Source organism: Stenella coeruleoalba, assembly GCF_951394435.1.
Source record: "Stenella coeruleoalba genome assembly, chromosome: X".
Taxonomy (NCBI): Eukaryota; Metazoa; Chordata; class Mammalia; order Artiodactyla; family Delphinidae; genus Stenella; species Stenella coeruleoalba.
This window is the reverse complement of record NC_137152.1, coordinates 27,581,962-27,602,867: the sequence shown is the minus strand read 5'-3', so window position 1 is coordinate 27,602,867 and position 20,906 is coordinate 27,581,962. Positions and strand designations below refer to the sequence as shown.

General features: G+C 38.0%; 1 protein-coding gene across 1 annotated transcript in view; it reads left to right on the top strand.

Annotated features, from left to right (window-relative positions):
- Nucleotides 1–2,446: 2,446 nt before the first annotated feature.
- The window catches only part of LOC307180283 (uncharacterized protein), a 516,275-nt gene continuing 497,815 nt past the window's right edge, over nt 2,447–20,906 (top strand). Inside the window, exons 1-2 of the mRNA XM_079910459.1 lie at nt 2,447–2,569; nt 9,998–10,100. Of these exons, the coding sequence (XP_079766585.1) occupies nt 10,005–10,100 (96 nt within the window). The 5' untranslated portion in view covers nt 2,447–2,569; nt 9,998–10,004. The remainder of the gene's footprint in view (nt 2,570–9,997; nt 10,101–20,906) is intronic.

The window sequence follows — 20,906 nt, the reverse complement described above, 5'->3', positions numbered from 1 at the left end:
GAGACAGACCATGAGTACCATGCATAGTAGAAACGGATATACAATTTCAAGGAGGGGGAAATTGGAGGGGGGATGCCTTAGTGGCTAGTTAGCTCAGTGACTGTAAGAGGCTAGGTATGGACATGTCTTAAAAAACAATCAGGTGGTATCTTTAAACCCAGACTGCCTTCTATGCTTCCTGAATTTTTGGCATACCAGAGGTAAGTGTCCTGGGGCTGTGTTTGCTGGCATGTGTTGTGACCAGATAGGGGACTGGGAAAGGGTCAGACGTTTGCAGAGTGTGTGGTGTGCTTATAGAGATGGCACACTTCCTTATTAAACTGACAGGAGATTATGGAGATATGTGAGGTCCAAGGAGGGAAGCATTATGTACCATCCTGTTGGCAGCATCCCCACCTCCAAGATGAGGGTGTTAGGGCTTGGAAAGGAGACACCCATGGGAATTCTCAAGTTAGGTAAGGAGTTGTAACACTTTGGGTTTCCTCCGTGGAGGCAGAGACCCTACCAGGATTATTTTGAATCAGTCAGTGTTACCTCTGGTACTCTGAGTCATTCATTCACCTGGAAAGCACTTACTGAACACATGCTGAAGGCAAACACTAAGTAAACAAAACAAAAGGAGATGGCAAGGCACTTGATTCAGGCTGTAGATGTGAGGATGGTGAGGAGGAGACAGATTTGAGTTTTAGGAGTTGGGGACTATGTGAAAGGGTGAGAGAGAGTCTGTAATGACCCTGAGTTCTGAAGGTTAGCTGACTAGGTAGAAGCTCTTCCTCTTAGCTGAGACTGAGGATAAAGGAGGAGGAAGAGTTGGTGGCAATGTGAGTTGGAGGTAGAGATGAAGAAGGGTGTGGTGGATGAGGTCAGTGTGGGCCGTGTATGGTGAGGTTCTGCAGGCTGTCCAGGTGGAGACGTCCAGTGGGCAGTAGAAAACATAGGCCTGGCTATCGGGAGAGGGTCCCCAGCTGCATCTGGAGAGGTCATGTGAGGCCATGGGTGGAGGTAAAATCAAGTATTGTGCATATAGTGGCCTATATTCTGTCTCACCCCCTGCAAACACTGTTGGAAACCACAATTACACAAAACTTAATAAGTCCAGGGGAGAGTTTAAAGGGAGAAAGTACTCACCCAGAAAACCATCAGTAAGAGAAAGTTTTCCTGTGTTTCCTATAGCTCTCTTTTTTAAGCATGTACTTGTGCCTTTGCCTATAAATTGCCCATGCCTGTGTATTTGTGGCTTATAGTATATAAAAAGTTATATAGCATGAATTTTCAATCTCAGATCCGCCCTCTCAGGTGTCTTCTAGGATTCTACTCTTGATAGCCTTTGTTCAAGGCTAAGCTTACACCCACAATACACAGACAGTTATCTGCTCTAACTAATGTGTCTGTTCTAGGCAGCTGGCAACTCTGCAGTAGCTCAAGTTTCTCATGACATAGAGAGCAAAGGACTGGAGGCAGTCTTAGGCCCATGTCCCTGGAAGTTGGAATTTCATGACATATCTTTTATCTAACCGGGAGACTGTGATTGTCAAAATTTTAGATATGAGCCCACTCATTGCAGCTGAAGCTTTCCCCAGAAATCCAATCCATGAACATAAGGAAGGCCGAGCAGTCTGGGTAAAGTGGGGACTGCAAGCCCACAGCCCTTTCTTACCCTGGGGACAGTGGGCCCTGACACCCACAGAACTCTTGGCTGCTGCCTGAACACTGCTGGGAAAGCTTGGTGCTAGAAGACCCTGCCTCAGGCATGGACTTCATCTAGGGTTGCCAGCCGTCCTGAACACACAGGACACATCCTCGATGTGATTTTGTCCTGCATTCTATATTGGCTTTTTCAGGAAACCCTTAATGTCCTGTATTCAGCTTTTCTCAATAAGTTACAAAAATTCAGCAGTTAGAGCTGTATTAACCACAGTAATTGGCGATTAAGTCACTTAAGGCGACACTAGCTGAAAAGCATACCTCCACAAATAAAGATCTGGTCTCTCCTGCAGGTTTGGCTGAGGGAAGAGCCAAAGGGGCGCCAGGGGTGGAGGCGGGGGGGCTGTATGTAGAATTAAAGGAAATTTTCACTAAAGAAAAAGCTTTTTTTGGCCATAGTCCCAAGTTGTGAACAGGTAACCACCATTAATTACGTGTAGGATCAGTAGAATCAGCTGTCAGTGACTGCCTCTCTTGCAGTACCTAAGCTTCTGAAAGACAGCAAATCAACGACAGCACCAGGCTTCTGAAAATCAGCCAATCAGTGATATCCCCAGGAGCCCCATCCTGGGTGTCAGCCAATCAGTGATACCCCCACCCACACAGTCCTGAACATCAGCCAATCAGCAACAGCCTCACATTTCCAGGCAGCGTCCAATCAGCAAGTTCCTCTGTTGGGTAAGCCGCGCTTCTGGAAGTTAGCGGGCGCATAGCAGCCATACTTTAGTGACTACAGGGTCGCCATTGAAAGTCTGTCAGTGCCTAAACACTCCCGCTTCTAAGCGTTCGGCAGTGCTTGCGTCCCCAAGCTAACCAAAACCTTGTATAGGCTAGGCTCTAGCTTTGTTCTGGAAGACTGCGCCTGGTAAGTACTGCTCCCCCTATAAGGAAACGGGAGGGGTATTTTTTTTTTTTTTTTTTTTTGCGGTACGCGGGCCTCTCACTGTTGTGGCCTCTCCCATTGCGGAGCACGGGCTCCGGACGCGCAGGCTCAGCGGCCATGGCTCACGGGCCCAGCCGCTCCACGGCATGTGGGATCTTCCCGGACCGGGGCACAAACCTGTGTCCCCTGCATCGGCAGGTGGACTCTCAACCACTGCGCCACCAGGGAAGCCCAGGAGGGGTATTTTTGCATCAAATATCAAGTTCAGTTTATTCATAGTTCCTGAGTTCACAGCCCTTTCAACCATTCAACTCCTGTTACTAACTTGTTCGGACTTGTGAGTGACAAACACACTGACTGTGGCCCTGAGATTTTCAAATTAAGTCTTTTTTCATGTATTTTCATTTGTGTACATTTGAACCTTGAAATGCCCAAACACAAGTGTAAATGTCGTGACGAACTTTATGAACAGTGCACCTTTATTAAATGAGAAACAAGTCCTTTCAAAGATTTTTGTGCAGTATGCAGCTGTTCATTCAATATAGAAAATCGTGGAAAATCGGTTATAAACCAGTAAATATACTACAGCTGAGTATGCTAACTGTTTGATTCCCTCAACTAGTAACAGTGACATTAAAAAAAGATCATGTATTATTTTTGTTTGAGACATTCAGATTACAAAGATAAAATCACAGCAGAAATTGAAATGGCCTTCTACACTGTATATCATCATCAATCTTTCACTTAAAGTTGGAAGCAAATTTTCAAGTGTCACGATTAGATATACTACAATAATGAAAATAGCTTAATTTACATTACAGAGATTATCAAAGATTATCACCTTTTTACGTCATGGCCACAGATGCATGTAATAACAATACCTTTTTCCTTCGCTTATGAAATAGTTTTCTATTGTGAAAAAAGGCTTTCGTATAAAGTTATTGTGAGTAAAGTCCTTTGCAAATGTGACTTCAGAAACAGTAGCAAATTTTTGCAGTTCCTTTTTTTTTTTTTTAGTTAGGAGTTAATGAATTAAAGGGGCTAAAGTTGACATAAAGCATGCATGAGTCTATGTTGGCTGTGCTGCCCATATTCTGCATAATGCAATTCAAACAGCACCTGATGTCCTTTTTATTGAAATTGAAGTAAGAATCATAAAATGATGCTTACTTCAGCATTTATATTCTTTGAATTGACTTACTAAAGGATTTTGGTGATTTTGTTAGCATTCAGAATTCTTCAGTTTGCATTCAAATATCCACTGTCTCTCTTAAACAAATGCAGGTGAAAGAATCTTCAGTTTATTTGAAGCAGTGATACTTTAATTCTGAAGAAAGGGCGCCCCCCCATTCTTGTTGACTTCTTAAATAAGCCACAGAGCAAAGTCTACTTATTTCTTGTTCATAGTTATCAATATTTATCTAGCACTAGGATTATGTGCATTGAAAGAAGATCAAGCAGTTATTAAAGTACTCCATTGATTAAAGGAACTTGTTGAATGTGTTAGAGAAAGAATTGATGAAAAATGTTTCCTTTTGTGTGACAAAGCTGTTCTTAAGATTAACAGCATTACTTATGAACATGAAAAGAAATTCAGATTTGAAATGGGTAATTATTATGGAATTTGTCAAGACTATCATTTGGAATGGATCTCATCACTTGAAGAATTTGATTGAGTACCGTGGATGTTACTGAATAGTCTTCCAGCATAGGAACAAGAAGAGAATAACGACTGATGATTATGATCTTTTTTGTCAATGGATGACATGAAAAAAAGAAAAAAAGTTGAGATGCAACACAATCCTGAACAATGGAAAAGTGAGCTATGCTGTAAAGATGGTATTATGTGATTCGACAAAGCAAATTTGAAGAGCAGTTCTCAGAATTGTTAACTACGCTAGTACCTGTTTAGTATACCAGCTCATAATGCTAATGTTGAGCATATGTTCTCATTAATTAATTTTCAAAGGACAAAATAATGAAGTAAGTTGAAAGTGACCACTGTAAAAGCTATGAAAGCTATGCTACAATGTAAATGGAAGACACACTGAACCTGCAGGGAATTTTATAAGCAAATTTTGTAAAACAAACTCTTAAAGAGAGGTAGATCATCAGATCAGGGGAATATAACTAAAGAAAGAGGCATATAACTTAGGTGTTTGTAATTTAATTCCGATAAACAATAATGTTTTAGTATAAGTATATCCTATGAAATGTTTTTTTCCTTCAATGTGTATATGCATAGAAAATGTTACAGGTGGAGTTGTGTTTTCTCAAAATTCGTATGTTGAAATGCTAACCCCCAGTACCTCAGAATGTGATTGTATTTGGTGATAGTTTTTAAAAAGAGGTGATTAAGTTAAAATAAGATCATTAGAGTGGGCCCTAATTCAATATAACTGGTATTCTTGTAAGAAGAAGAAATTAGGACACCTATACTCAGAGGGAAGACAATTTGAAGACACAGGGAGAAGATGGCCATCTACAAGCCAAAGAGAAAGGCCTAACAAGAAACTAGCCCTTGCCACCACCTTGATCTTGGACTTCTAGGCTCTGAAATTATAAGAAAATAAATTTATGTTGTTTAAGACACCCAGTCTGTGGTACTTTGTTATGGTAGCCCTAGCAAATTACTACAGACAATTAAAATAATTCAAATTTAACTAGGTGCCCTGAGTTTTAATTCGCTAAATCTGGCAGCCCTAGGTAAGGGAGAACAAGAGGTAAAGCTGCCTCAACACTCACCCACCCTCAGGAACTGCAAGGAACACTGCCTGGATGATGAGCAAAAGATGGCTTGTAGTGCTCTCAAATGGTGAAGAACAAATGACTCTAATCTCAAGGCACTTTTCCCAACTCAGTTTCATGCTACCAGACTTCTGATGCAGAAACCTAAGGAGAAAAGTGCAAGAAGGCCAACATATAGATTGATCTCATTCATGAACATAGATGCAGAACTCCTAGATGTAATAATAGTTTATTTCATCTGCAACATATAAAAAGAATAAAACACTTGAAGCAAGCTAATTTATCATTAGAAAGTCAGGTGATGTAAATTATTGCTTTATTGTAAAAAGATTCATATAATCATTTTAATGAAAGAAAGCATTTGATCAATTTGAACATATATTCAAGATTTTAAAAAAAAAGGAAAAATCCTTTTAGCAGCCTAGTAATAGAAGGAAGTTCTTTAGCCTGCTAAAGATGATCAGTCATTGGTGAAATTTTGAGAGATTTTCATTTGAGATAATGATGTTCTGTGTGGCTATTCAACATTGTATGGCAGATCCTCACCTCCATAATAAAGCTAAGATAGTATGAAAAAAAATATTGAAATTGTACAGGATGAAACAAAATCGTCATTATTCACAAATGAAATGATTTTGTATGTGAATAATACAAACTTAATCTAAGGAAAAATGTATCAGAAATAAGGAAAAATGTATGAGAAATAATAAGAGTTTTCTGGATATTAATTCCTTATAACAAAATCAACTGTATTTCTACATATCAGGGAAAAAGCTGAAATATAAAATTAGAAACACCATCTGCAACAGGACTAAAACTTCCAAGTACCTTGGAACACATCCAAGACAATGTGTATATGATCTTTACAAAGAAATTTTGTATCCTTAATGAGGAAAATTTTTAAAGATTTAAATAATTGAGAAGATATGCTTTTTCATGAATTGAAAAGCAAAAAACAAAACAAAACCCAAAATGAACATTGTTATATGGTCTCCGTTTTGTATTTATTTTAATTCCTACAACATCGTATGAGATAGGTGTTATTGCCTCGAGTTTAAAGATAAAGAAACTGTGGGTCTGTAAATTTATGCAGTAAGTAGCATGGCCAGAAACTGAATATATATTTCTGTCTAAAGTCTCTGATTTTTCCACAGTACCACTGGAGTAGACACTGTTAATGCCCTACCCAGATACTCTCATACTTCTTACCAGCTTTGTGCATTCCTTTCCAGGCTTCTGCATGCTTTGCCACTGAGGTGTCATATATTTGACCTTCAGAGGATTACCCTTGGGCATTGGAGTCTCCTTGTTCACACAGAGTCAGGAACGTCTAGCAATTTTATATCCCTCCCATCCCCTGCAAAATTCCCAGACAATCCATGGCCTCCTTCCCAGTACAGAGAACTGGAAGTGCCTAGCAATTTCACATTCCCACATCCAATCTCCAAACAGTCCCTAGCCAACGACAGAACAGCTCCTTTGCTTCAAAGCTGAAATACCTTTGAGGTGTATTTTATGCTCCAGGACCCCCATAGAACTAGGGTGAGTCTAAGACCTCAACAAAAATTAGACACTTTCTGGGCCTCTTCTCCTTTTCTATCCTGCCTCCTTCACTCCCTGAGTAGTTTCTCCTGGGAGTAAATCCTTAAAAACACTTGGATCTGAAACCTTAGTTTATTTGGGAGAATATCATCTGCTAAACCTACATTATGAGAGAGATTTATTTCAAATTCACAGTCTAGATAGTAGCCCCCAAATTAAGTGAATATGCTTTTTACATGAGCTTTATAAAATATGAGTATAGAATTGGTTGTAATAATGTTAAATGATCATTCAGTTAGAATACTGTTCATATAATTCAGTTATCTTTGCCAAGTGGTTTTATCTACCTGGCTTTCAGTTTTCTCCTTTGATAAATGAGTTTATTGGATCAGATATTCTCTAAGGCAGTGGATCTCAAAAGGAGGCAATTTCATCCCCCAGAACACATTTGGTAAAATCTGGAGACATTTGAGGTTGTCACAACTGAGGAGGAGTGCTGTTGGTACTTCTCGTGGACAGAAGCCAGGGATGCTGCTAAACAACCTGAAATGCCCTGGACAGCCCCTACAGCAACAAATCATCCAGCCCAAAATATCGCTAGTGCTGAGGTTGAGAAACCTTGATCTAAGGTCTTACTGTCTCTAAAAGTCAGTGAACTATTAATTCTATCTTAGTTTATAGTATGTCAGTTCATCATTTTTGTAATCAATGCATTTTCTGTGAGAAACCAGTCAACTCAGTCAGCTTGATACTTACCAATTAGTTACTGGTCTGTTTATAAGCAATTGATGGTCAGTTAAGGTAGACTACTTCTGCATGGGCACATAGCCTTTGTAACCTAACATTCAGTGACCTACTTGCTGCTCTAGAAAATACTTTTTTAAAAATGTGGAACAGGGGATAGAGATTACCTAGTGAAAGCAAATAAAATGGTAATTTCTTTACATAAAGTGGCATGGGCAAATTAAATGAAGTATGTAACATGCCATTTTATGACACAGTAATCATAGACAGTTTAATTAAAGAGCTATATGAGTAGTATGCACTCTTGACTTTTTATATTAATCTCAGTAACTAAGAGAAACTTATTTAATACTCCTGATTTGCTGTTATTAATAGAGCAGGTTTCCAATGACATTTGCCATGTTATAGTTTTCTAGAACAGTGAGCACATTAAAAGTAGCTATGGTTAGAAGTTCATTGGTTATATTTACAAAAAAAGTACCTATTCCAATTTTTTTACTTGACATATATCATGGTCATTGTGAATTGCTTGTGTTTAATGTGCCATTAAAACACCCTAAATTAAATGACATAATGCTACACTATCTACTTCTGTATTTTATCCATTTTAAAGCTTAATTGCTTTATAATGAAGCATAATGTAGAGTCAAATACGGGAGCAAATGAAGAAGAAAGTATTAAACTTCCATGATGTAATTAATTCCACATACTTTATAAAAGATCTCTTTCTATGAAATCATCGTTGTGTAAGACATAAAGAAACATGTAGAAGGACAAAGTATTTTGGATTAATAACGAAGTACATGAGATGGATGAAGAAAAATGAAATGAAAACATAAAATCTGGACTCCAAAGGTTAGAGACTTGTTCTGCTGGCTGGCTTTACTCTTGTTTCTAGGTTCAGAAAAGGAATGTAAATACAATAAAATAAGCCTAGAGGACTGTAAAATGATTCCACGGTGAGATGGATTAGGTTAAACTGCTTCACCCAAATACAGCACAGCAATGATATAACAAGCTCCCAAGGGACAAATGGAAAATCCCTCACTGGTGCTGTGTTCAATAGTGGAGCATTTAAGCCTTTGGAAATCAAAACTACGGTATCATGTTTTGTGTGTCTTTCTCAAACTGCTACTTGATATTTTATTATCATATTTCTTTATGATCAGGATTTTGTGGACTGTACCTTGAAGATCAATAATTGGAAATGCAGAGATAAGTTTATATAAAACAGAAAGATATAACATAGCAGTGCTGTGATCTGTTTCTGTTCCCCCAAAATTCATATGTTGAAATCCTAATGCCAGATGTGCTGGTATTAGGAGGCAGGGCCTTTCAGAGGTAATTAGGCCATGAAGGTGGAGCCTAATTAATTGTATTAATCTTGTAGTGCCTCACAAAAGAGACTCGACAGAGGTCTCTGACCCATTCCACCATGTAAGGATACAACCAGGAGATACATCCAGGAAGAGGGCCCTCCCCCATCCACCCATGCTGGCACCCTGATCTTGGACTTTCCAGCCTCCAGAACTATGGGAACTAAATTTCTGTTGTTTATAAGCTACCCAGTCTATGGTATTTTGTTATAGCAGTTCCAACTGACTAAGATAAGCACTATTCAAACTATCTATTTTTTTTCTCATTTTTCTCATGACCCATGGGAAAAATAGCCTACCAATTCCCATGAACAATACGTAGCACATTAGTTATGTATCCACATACCTTTACAACTCAAGATAATTTTTTTGTTTTTTTTTTTGCTGTACGCGGGCCTCTCACTGCTGTGGCCTCTCCCGTCGCGGAGCACAGGCTCCAGACGCGCAGGCTCAGCGGCCATGGCTCATGGGCCCAGCCGCTCTGCGGCACGTGGGATCTTCCCGGACTGGGGCACGAACCCATGTCCCCTGCATCAGCAGGCGGACTATCAACCACTGCACCACCAGGGAAGCCCTCAAGATAATTTTTGAATGAAAGTACTTGTGAATGTTTTAATTAAATGTTTAGCTATCTATTTTAATATAAGAAAAAAGGTAGGTCTATTTATAGAGTGTATGTAAAGCCTGGAGATGTGGAAAAATATGTAGAATATAATCAAGGACATCTTCACTTTGTAAAATAATAATGCTGTCTGTGTTTCCAGACTTCATGAATACTGATATGGAACAATCTCCAAGATGTGTTATTAATCGGGGGGAAAGCAAATTGCAAAACAATATGTACTACTATATTATTACATTTATATAACAGTCAAATGCACGTTTATATCCATATGGGATGAGCTCATAATAAAATTATATGGTCGTAGGGATGAGAGAGGGAATTGAAGGGAATTCAAGAGAGAATTTTATTTTGACAGTATGTTTGAAATTTTTACAGTGTGAAAATGGTTATAGAGCACCAACCACTTCAGTATTTCAACTCTGATCAGCAACAGATCACTTTCAAGCACTTCATATCTGACCCTGATGCTTCAGTTACTGTGAGTATGAGGGTGAACTCATTTCACGTGAAGGGTCCTGGGCAAATTGTTGGAGATTTAGGTTATAATCCTCCCTCTGGTACAAACCACCTGAGTGATCTTGAGCTAATCACCATTTCCCTAAGCTCCAGTCTCCCCATCCATAAATAATGATTTCTAAGGTCTTGTCTTGCTTTACTATTTCAGCTGATCAGAAGTCAGGTAAAAGTATGCACCAATTCAGTGGACCTATGCTGGCTGGCTCTTAAAACTCCTCACTTCATGGTTGTGTCACACTATCCTTTTGAGAAAGTGAAAATTAGCACTGCTAGTAAAAGAGTGCCTCCAGTGGGACATGGACAAAGTCAAGTAAACAGTGTTTATAGACACAAGGACCCACCACAACTGAAAATAGGACTAATGACCCCTCTTTATAAGTGATTTTTGCTTTCTTATCAGTGATGTCCCCAGGCCAGCATTACTACCCTACCTCATGAAAAAAGATTACTGAGAATCTAATTGCTAAACTGTTCCTTCTTGACAAGACCCTGTCCAAGACGGGAGTCCATGATCTCCCTTGGGAATATCAAGCACAAGTCCACACCTATAAACAGCCCCTCTTAAATCACCATTATGAGGTGCCCCAAGGTTTCATGTGGGGTATGTCCTCGTTTGCTATAGCCTACTAAATAAATCTGACTTTGACTGCAGATGTGTGCCTGGCTCTTTGACTGCTAGGATTTGACACTTCCTTTTGACCATCAAAAATATCATTCATGTAACATAAACCGCATCTTTTGTCAAAAGATACTTCTTTTACTGAAAGAACACCCTTATTTTGAAATGCTATTGAAATAAAACGTACAAACAATAGCAAGAGGGGTTAATCTATATCCTTGAAGACAGTTTTATTTATATTCTCAAATTATCATCCCGTTCGTCATACCTACATCGCTTCATTAATTACCTAGGCCTTTCTTTCACTGGTAACTTTAACATATCCACAAATTGTAGTCAGTTACATTCTGAAACATGATGAACATCCTTTAAGAGATTTGTATTAGTTATATATTGCTGTATAACAAATTACCCCAAAATTTACTGACTTAAAGCAACAAACATTTATTATCTCACAGTGTCTGTGGGCTAAGAATTTGAGTGGCTTAGCTGGATAGTCCTGGCTGGTTCAAGGTCTGTCATGAGATCATGAATCTTTCCTGCAACCTCACAGAGACTAAATAGGTGGTTTGATGTAAATTAATTTCTGAGCAATCTATTTCCTTATTAACATGTGTGCCATTGAATAATTGTAATCCAGTCACAGACATTTTAGTATGTATTTTCCACACATACGTGTCATGTGAAGGCCTCATAATAACCCTGTGGATCCAGTTTTCAAATGAAGAAACTGAGGCTTGGAGAATTTAAGTATCTTACCCTGTATCGTATAGCTATGGGGAGATAGAATCAAGATACGAAAAAAATTTTTGTTTAACACCCAAGCAATACTTTTTGTACAAGATCAGAGCTTCTAGAGAAAATAATTTTTTAAAAATAAAGAAGGAGAGAAAGAAGTAGGAATATTTGTTAATTGGGTCCTTACTTGATAACATAAATGTTTACATACATCATCACGCTTAATCAAGTCCATTCTCTTGTTTAATCAAGTCTGTTTACAATTGCTAGTCCAGAAACCTCTCCCTTTTGGTAAATATTCCCTTCAAAATATTTTCCAAATAAGCAGTAAACTCATATCACCAGGAATGCCAAAATTCTCTCATCCATATTTGAGCACTGGGTACTTTTAAAGAGGAAGTTATTATATTTTGTCTCGATATCTTTTGCATCACTTTTCTATGTTCTATTCCTCCTGAATACTTTTCTATCTCATTTTTCTTCCTTCTGCGGAATAAAGATCAAATATGTTATTTATACCTTTCAATAAAATGACTACAGTGAGAAGAAGTTTCTGTCAAATATTTTATTTCTTCTCTGCTTTGGCATTTTGAGGCAGTTATTTCTAACTGGCTATTCAGAAGAGAGCAAGAAGGAAAGAATTTAGAGAAAGGTACATTGAGTAGGACCTAAGTCTTTCAATATTTAATGTGAAAAAGAAGATTAAACTGCACTTAATTTCAGATAGTAGTTTTCAACACTGAAATGTATAGATATCAGAGAAAGAGGAAATATCAGAAATACAGTAAAACTGTACTAAGCAGGGTTCCTTGTGGGCTCTCATATGCAGTTTGAAATATCTATCAAGTGAAGCTATGCATTTTCTTTGATCACAACATTAAACATTAAGCTAACAGTGCAGTGGAAATAATTCAAGATTTGGAGTCAGCAAGAAATGATTTCAGGTTGTAGTTTTACCATTACTGGTTATGTAACCTTGGACAACCTGTCTGTGACAGTTTGTGTATCTGTAAAATGGGAGTAATAATAGTGCCTATTTTTCCTGGTTGTGGTAAAGGTTAGAACTAACGTAGATAATTTGCCTAATACAGAGGAAAAGCTCAGGAAGTGGGGCTTTAATGAGTCTTAGTTTACATTTATTTATTTGCTTATAGAAAAAATGTGCTAATTTAGGAGAGCTAGAAAGAGAAATGTTTCTTCACCCCTTCCTAGCTACTCGGTTCTTAGATCTCCAGTACTTGGACCTCCACCTGTTCTTAGATCAATTTACCCTTGCCCAGTAAGTGCTTCTTCTGAAGCCGGAAGCTGCTTTGTGAAGCATACCTTTTAAGAAATAACTTCCTTTGTGCAAAGTTTCCAGATGTCAGGTAGGCTTACCTCACCTATGTTTCTGGTTAGTAGACTGCAGATTTTAGATTATTATTTTCTTAAATGTAAGCAAGACTTTCAAAATGAGTTCCCAATCAAAAATACTAAGGTTTTCACATTAGCTAGCTTGATAAAATGGATATGTGTGCTTGTGCTTCCAATCCTCGTCGAATCTGAAGTTGACAGACAAGAAAAATCCTTTTAAACTTTACAGATATAAACTTTTATTTGCTTAAAGCCAGAAAAATACCCCATAAGAATATGTAACTAATTCTTAATCAGTTTTTGAAATTCTTCTGTATAAACGGCTGCCAAAAATAAATGATATATTGATAGATCTTTATAGACTAATATTTAAATTACTTGCATGTGCTCAATCATGAATTGTGAGGAAATGAAGACCTATAAAAGACTGATTATTTCAAGTCAATACAGACTAGTTTGTTTTAGCAGTAGGAAAGTATAAAATCTGGCCTGTTTGGGGATACAAAATTTGAGAAACTTTAAAGGAATTTGCCCTCTCCCAGTTGTCAGTAGGAATTCACCAACCTATGGGGACTCAGCTCAGTTCCACACAGGCTTATGTTTTAAATTCCTTGTTTATTTGGTATAGAAAGAACCTTTTTACAAAGAGTGAATTTTGGTTTTCCCCAAATCCCACCTCTGTGGATTTCCCCTGCAGTTTTGGAGCTTAAAAAGTACATTATAGTCATCCACCTCTCTTTCTTCCTATAAACCAGTGTTCACAGTACACTGTACCAGGGAGTTCACCCTGAAACATTCACACTCCTAAACCTTCATTACCCAGGATTCAAACTAGGCTGAACACTGTCATACTCCTGACAGCTCTGCACAGTGTTGCTGTGAACATGCTCCTCATATTCTCTTGCATTTTCTGTGGTTATAATGTGTCCTCTGTATATTTCTGTGGGGATAGCACAATTTAAGCTAATCGTTGAATCAGGAATTTGAATCTTCACCTGAGTCTTGCACCCAAGAGCAGGGGGTAATGTTGGAATTACCTATAGCAAATCAATTATGAAAAATAAAATGGAGAAATGGAAATATAAATGAGATCTAAATAAAAAGTAATATAAATTGATGAGCTGGACTTCATTAAAATTAACAACTTCTGCTCTGTGAAAGAAGATATCAAGAGAATTAGAAGAGAAGCCGCAGACTAGGAGAAAATATTTGCAAAAGATACATCTGATTAAAGACTGTTATCCAAAATTACAAAGAACTCTTAAAACTCAACAATAAGAAAACAAACAACCTGATTAAAAAATGGACCAAAGACCTTAACAGATACCTCACCAAAGACATACAGGTGGCAAATAAGCATATGAAAAGATGTTCCATATCATATGTCATCAGGGAAATGCAAATTAAAACAACAGTGAGATACCACTGCATGCCTGTTAGAATGGCCGAAATCCAGAACCCTGACAACAGCAATTGCTGGTGAGGATGTTCTGCACAATGTACCCTCCTCAAAATTTTATTGTAAACCTAAAACTGCTCTAAAAAATAAAGTATTTTAAAAAGTAATATAAAAGAATTGAAGTTCTTGCTAGACATTAATGTTTGTTACATTTGTTGGAATGGAATTTTCTGAAGGTCTTATTCATAAATGTACTATCCATATCCCAATACTGTGGCTGGCATAAAATAGGGACTGAAGTGAATTGAAATTCTTTATCCAAAATGAATTCCTTTTCTAGAAAGGAAAAACTGACCAAATTCATGGAAATCTATGTTCAAATCTAACTTCTAATTTGGTACCAGAGCTGGTCAGATGTTTAGACTGAGTTTCTTGCCAAAAACTACCAAAACTGCCAGATGAAATATTAAAAGTACCTTCTTGAAAACATTGCCTACCTGATAAAACAGAAAGAATGATCTGGCCAAACTTAAGTGAAGGCTGGAACCAGATAATTAGCCTGAGCATAGAAGCCAGTTTTGCCCTAAGGGTATTTGCTGAATTTGACTTTAAATTTTCACAATCTTGGTTTAGGATAGAAAGGGCAAAATGCAGGCCTCCCAGAGGCTGGAGACAAGTAGGAATCTTCCCCTTGTAAATCTGATACCACAAGGGCAGGGTAACCGAAAACTAAGGTTAAAGCTGCCTACTCTGTATACACCCTCAGGAACTGCAAGGAATACCACTGCCTGGATGATGAGCAAAAGATGCCTTCATTCGAACTGCTCTGAAATGTTCAAGAACAAATGACTCTAATCTCATACGTACTTTTCCAAAGGACAGGACAGGGAATACTTCCCAATTCAGTTTCATGTTACCAGATCCCTGATACAGAAACCTGAGGAGAAAAGTACAAGAAGGCCAACCTCACTCATGAACATAGGTGCAAAAATCCTAGACACAATAATAATATAAGTGGAATCTTCAATGTATAAAAAGATGAATGTACTGGGGCAAGTTAATTTACCATTGAAAGTCAATTAATGTAAGTTATTGCAGTATTGTAAGATGGAAAATTCATATAATTAATGAAAGAAGGCACTCTATAAAATTTAACATACATGCAGAATTAAAAAAAGGAAAAAATATTGTACACTTATAATTTTGTTCAGGGCTAGATATCATGTTAAGTGTTTTTTCCATAATAAAAATTTTAAAAAGGGAAAAAAAAACTTGTTAACAGCCTAGGAGTAGAACAGAGATTCTTCAATCTGCTAAAGAGTGACACTTTGAAAGATTTCCATTTGAGATAAGGATGCTCTACACAGTTTTTCAACATTGTATGGCTGGTCCTCACTTCCACAGTAAAGCCTTAAGGTAAGTAATTTAAGAAAACCCATAAATGGAGAGACATACATTTTCCTGAATTGAAAAACTCAATATTGTCAATATATCAATTCTACTCAAGTTGTTTTATAGAGTCAGTGGAATCCCAGTCAAAATCTTGAAAGTACTTTTATGAAATATGAAAAGATGGAAAGTTGATTTTAAAATTTATATAGAAGAGAAAAGTGGTAAGGAAAGTCAGGACTCTCCTAGAGAAGAATAAGGTGCAGAAATTTTCTGACTAGATATTGTGGCTTATTATAAAGCTGCGGTAATCAGGAATGTGTGGAATTGGTGCTTGGATAGAAAATAGACCAAATAGAATAGAAAGAGAACACAGAAACAGACCAACTCATATATGGGCACGCTATATATGAAAAAAAGGACAAGGAATATTTGCTGATCAGCAGGGAAGAATAGACTACTGAAGAATGTTTCTGGCTTAATTTGGAATCCATGGATAAAAAATAAAAATTAGAAACAAGACAGGGATATCCTTTCTCACTACTATTCAACATTGTTCCGTAAATCATAGCTCATTCAATAAGGCAAGAAAAAGAAGTAAAAGTATACAGTTTGGAAAGAAAGAAATAAGAATATGTCTATTTGCAGATGACATAATTGTCTATATAGAAAACATGAAAGGGTCTTGAAAACAAAACAACTCCTGGAACTGTAAGCAAATTTAGCAAGGTTTCAGAAACAACATCAATGTACAGTAGTCAACTGCTTTTCTGTATACCACCAATAAATAATTTGAATTTTAAATTAAGAAATCTGTACTTTTTAAAACAGCACCAAAAAAACGAAGTGCTTGGGTATAAATCTAACAAAATATGTGCAGGGTCTATATGTGAAAACTGCAAAACACTGAAGAAAGAAACCAAAGAAGATACAAATAATTAGACAATCTGTGTTCATGGATTGGAAAACTTGATACAGTTAAAATGTCAGCTCTTCCTAATGTGATCTAAAGATTTAATGCAATTTCAATGAAAGTCTCAGTAAGCTTCTTTTATTAAAAGATATCTATAAACTGATTCTGAAATTTACACAAAAGGCAAAATTACTAGAATAGCCAAAACAATTCTGAAAAGGAAGAACAAAGCTAGAGAACTCACATTGCCCAGTTTTATGATCTACTATAGGGCCACAGTAATCAAGGCAGCGTGGTATTGGCAAAAACATAGACATAAAAATCATTTCCAGGTAAGTTTAGTTAATACATAAACTAAATATGTTATACAATGGAATATTACTCAGCCATAAAAAGAAACAAAATTGAGTTATTTGTAGTGAGGTGGATGGACTTAGAGTCTGTCATACAGAGTGAAGTAAGTCAGAAAGAAAAAAACAAATACCGTATGCCAACACATATATATGGAATCTAAAAAAAAAAAAAAATGGTCACGAAGAACCTAGGGCCAAGACAGGAATAAAGATGCAGACCTACTAGTGAATGGACTTGAGGACTCAGGGAGGGGGAAGGGTAAGCTGTGACAAAGTGAGAGAGTGGCATGGATATATACTACCAAATGTAGAATAGATAGCTAGTGGGAAGCAGCTGCATAGCTCAGGGAGATCAGCTCGGTGCTTTGTGACCACCTAGAGGGGTGGGATAGGGAGGGTGGGAGGGAGGGAGACACAGGAGGGAAGAGATATGGGGACATATGTATAACTGATTCACTTTGTTATAAAGCAGAAACTAACACCACTGTAAAGCAATTATACTACAATAAAGATGTTAAAATAAATAAATAAATATGTATTAGTTTTTGATTTCTGCATAACAGGTTACCACAAACTTAGCAGCTTAAAATGACATCCATTTATTAGCTCACTTTCTGTAGTTCAGAAGTCCAGACACAGCATGGCTGGGTTCTCTGCTCAGAGTCACACACATACATCAGGCTAAAATCAAGATGTCAGTCAGGCTATGTTCTTATCTGGAGCTCCGTCATCTTCTAAGCTTATGAGGTTGTGGTGGAATTCAGTTTCTTGCAGTTTAGGCCTGGGTCCCTGTTTCCTTGCTGGCTCTCAGCAGATGGCAATTCTCAGCTCCTAAAGGCTGCCTACATTACTTGCTGTGTGTACCCTCCATCTTCAGAGCCAGCAATAGGTAAGCTCCTTTGTATCACATCCCTCTCACTTTTTGAATCTCTTACAAGGAAGAGTGCCATCCTGAGGCAGGAGATAGATGGGCTCCAGGCTAGACATTTACAACTGGCCTCCTATTTCCTATTTACATTTCTTGGGGCGAGAAAAAGATGGGCTTCAGGCTGGACACTTACAACTAGCCTCCTGTTTGCATTTCCTGAGAAGGGATAGGTGGGCTCCAGGTTAGATATTTACAACAAGCCTCCTGTTTGCTCTCCGAAATGGAAGTAATAACAGAAACAGGGTAAATAGCCAGGCTTTGTCTCCTGTGGACACCTTAAGATAACAGTCATGGCAGGGACAGAGAGGGGCTAGACCCTGTTTGAGTAAAGGATCAAGAGGTCATATATTTCCCATCCCTGGGGCAAGGGAGACACTGCACATGCGCAGAAAGGCTCCTTGGGGGTCAAAAGTCCGGGGACAACGCCAGACCATAATGAGTCTTGCTTCTCCCAGATGTCTTTGCGTTGAGATCCATCTTGGCTGTAACGTGCATGCACACATAGGGGGAGGGTCCTAAAACAAATTAGCCAGGGGGGACAAAACAAGACGATTGGCCAGAAGGTAAACAAAGCCTCAGAAGAACTGGCCTATATAAATGACCTGACCGCCTCTTTACTGCACTCCTCATTAGGGAGGACGCCCACACCCTTTCTCTACGGGTGTGCATCTCTGCCTTGCTTCTGTCTTAAACTGTTTCTCTGTGTGCTCTCCCACTTGTTGTGCTGTGTCTCTAATAATAAACTTTGTACCTGTTTTTACAGTTTTTGCCTCCATGAGAAATGCATTTTTCACTGGGGGCAAGAGCCAGGGGGTCTGGTGGCTAGGATTCCTGGTTTTTATTCAAGCTACCCAGGTTCAGTTCCTGGGTAGGGAATTAAGATCTTGCTTCAAGCAACCGCTCACTGCTGCCTCTCCGAGATAATCCCTTTTAAGGGTTCAACCGATTAAGTCAGACCCGTAGGTATGAACTGACTTGTGTCATCCCAAAATTCATATGGTGAAGCCCTAACTCTCAGTGTGACTGTATTTGAGGATAGGGCCTTTAAGGAGATAACTAAGGTTAAATGATTTATAAGGGTGGAGTCTTAATCCAATATGCCTGATGTCCTTTATAAATGGAAGAGATGCTGGAAAAGCATGTGCTCAGAGGAAAGGGCCATGTGAGAACACAGCTAGAAGGCAACCATCTGCAAGCCAGGAAGGGAGGCCCCAACAGAAACCAACCCTGGTGGCACACTGATCTTAGGTTTCCAGCCTCCAGAACTGTGAGAAAATAAATTTCTGTTGTTTAACCCACCAAGTCAGTGGTATTCTGTTATGGCAGCCTGAGCAGACTAATATATCTGCTAAGAATAATCTCCTTTTCTTTACTAAATTGTGCCATATAAGATAAACTAATCATAGAGTTGATATCTCATTGTATTCACAAGTCTCTCCCACATAAGATGTGTGGATTATAGAAGGGTGTGGATCATTAGGCATTGTTTTTTAGTCTGTCTATTACAGCAGCTTCATTTGTTATAGCAAAAAAAAAATATGGAAGCAACTCAAATGTCCATCAATAGGAGGATGAATAAACAAAGTATGGTACATCCATACAACAAGTTACTACTCAGCAATAAAATGGAGGAACTGTTGATGCACACAACAGCTTGGATAAGTGCTGAGTGAAAGAAGCCAGTCTCAAAGGTTATATATTGTATAATTATATATACATACAATATGTAATTATATATGTATATATAATATGCATATATATGATATATAATCACATATAACTGTGTGTGTATATATATATATATATGTGACATGCATTCAGAAAAAGACAAAACTATAAGGATGAAGAATAGACCAACGATTGTCAGGGGTTTGGGTGGGAAACTATTTAACTACAGATAGGCTGTTTGAAAAAGTTTTCTGGGGGCATGGGACTGTTTTCAACCCTGATTATGATGGTAGTTACGCAAATCTAAACGTGTTAAAACTCATAGACCTGTACAACAAAAAGTCAATTTTACTGCATGATAATTTAAAAATAAGAAAAATAATTTACTTCTAAGGATATCTTATAAATTCCATGAAGTGACAAAATGACACATTTTGTAACTTTTAAATTTATTGATAATAAAAAGTAAAACTTTATAGCCACAATCTTGACACTTGAATTATTAAAATTCAGAAAATATTTAGAGATGTAGAGCCACTGGATTAATAATTTAAATTTTTTTTAAACCAAAATGCTAAATTTTCAGATGAATTCCTCAGGAGATTGTGGCCATTCCAAGCTACATTAAAATGTGGTCAACTTTACCACTCCAGAAAAGGGTGTCGACTTGTATCACATGTTACCTAATCACACCTGGAACTCCTTGTTGCAATGTGTTAATCCACCAAAGCAGTCATACTATTGTCTATTACTCTGTGTTTCACCATCACATCTTTACTCCACGCAGAGATACATTTTATTTCAATGCCTATGTCAAATTGATAACTGGAAGTGATATGTCACTCTAAAATGAGGAAAGCTGTCCACAAGCAGTTGCTCGAGAAGCTAAAAATACATTTTCACAGCTGACGTGTTAATGGGGAAGTTAACTCTGCCAGCAACATGAAATGAGAAACTCAAGGCATTTTGAGCATTTGAGAGGCAGCTGATCTCCATTTCACTGGTATTTACCCTTGCTGTGCTGAGACCTCTGGCTGGGGACCAGCCTGCTACCTCTACTGTGACTGTAAGGCTCCCAGTCCATCTCTGTACTGAGGGCAGAGGACTGGAGGAACCAGCAGGGCTTTCAAGATACATCTTTCCTCCTACCTACCACAGAGAGAGAAAACAGCACTTTTCTGTGAGGGGAAAACCTGCTACTCTATATATGAATGAGCTAGATGTTGTCAGTAAAGCCTTCGGAAAGAAGGAAGCCTAAAAATAATAACCAAATCACTTGGAAGATTTCCCAAGATATTAAAGCAGCATCCTCAGTTTCAAGGCCACCGTCTCCACCGATTTCTCCTGAAGTTCACTAGGTCAGGGAGCTCTAGTGCCCGGAGGAGCCGGTCAGGGAGGAGGAATGTGG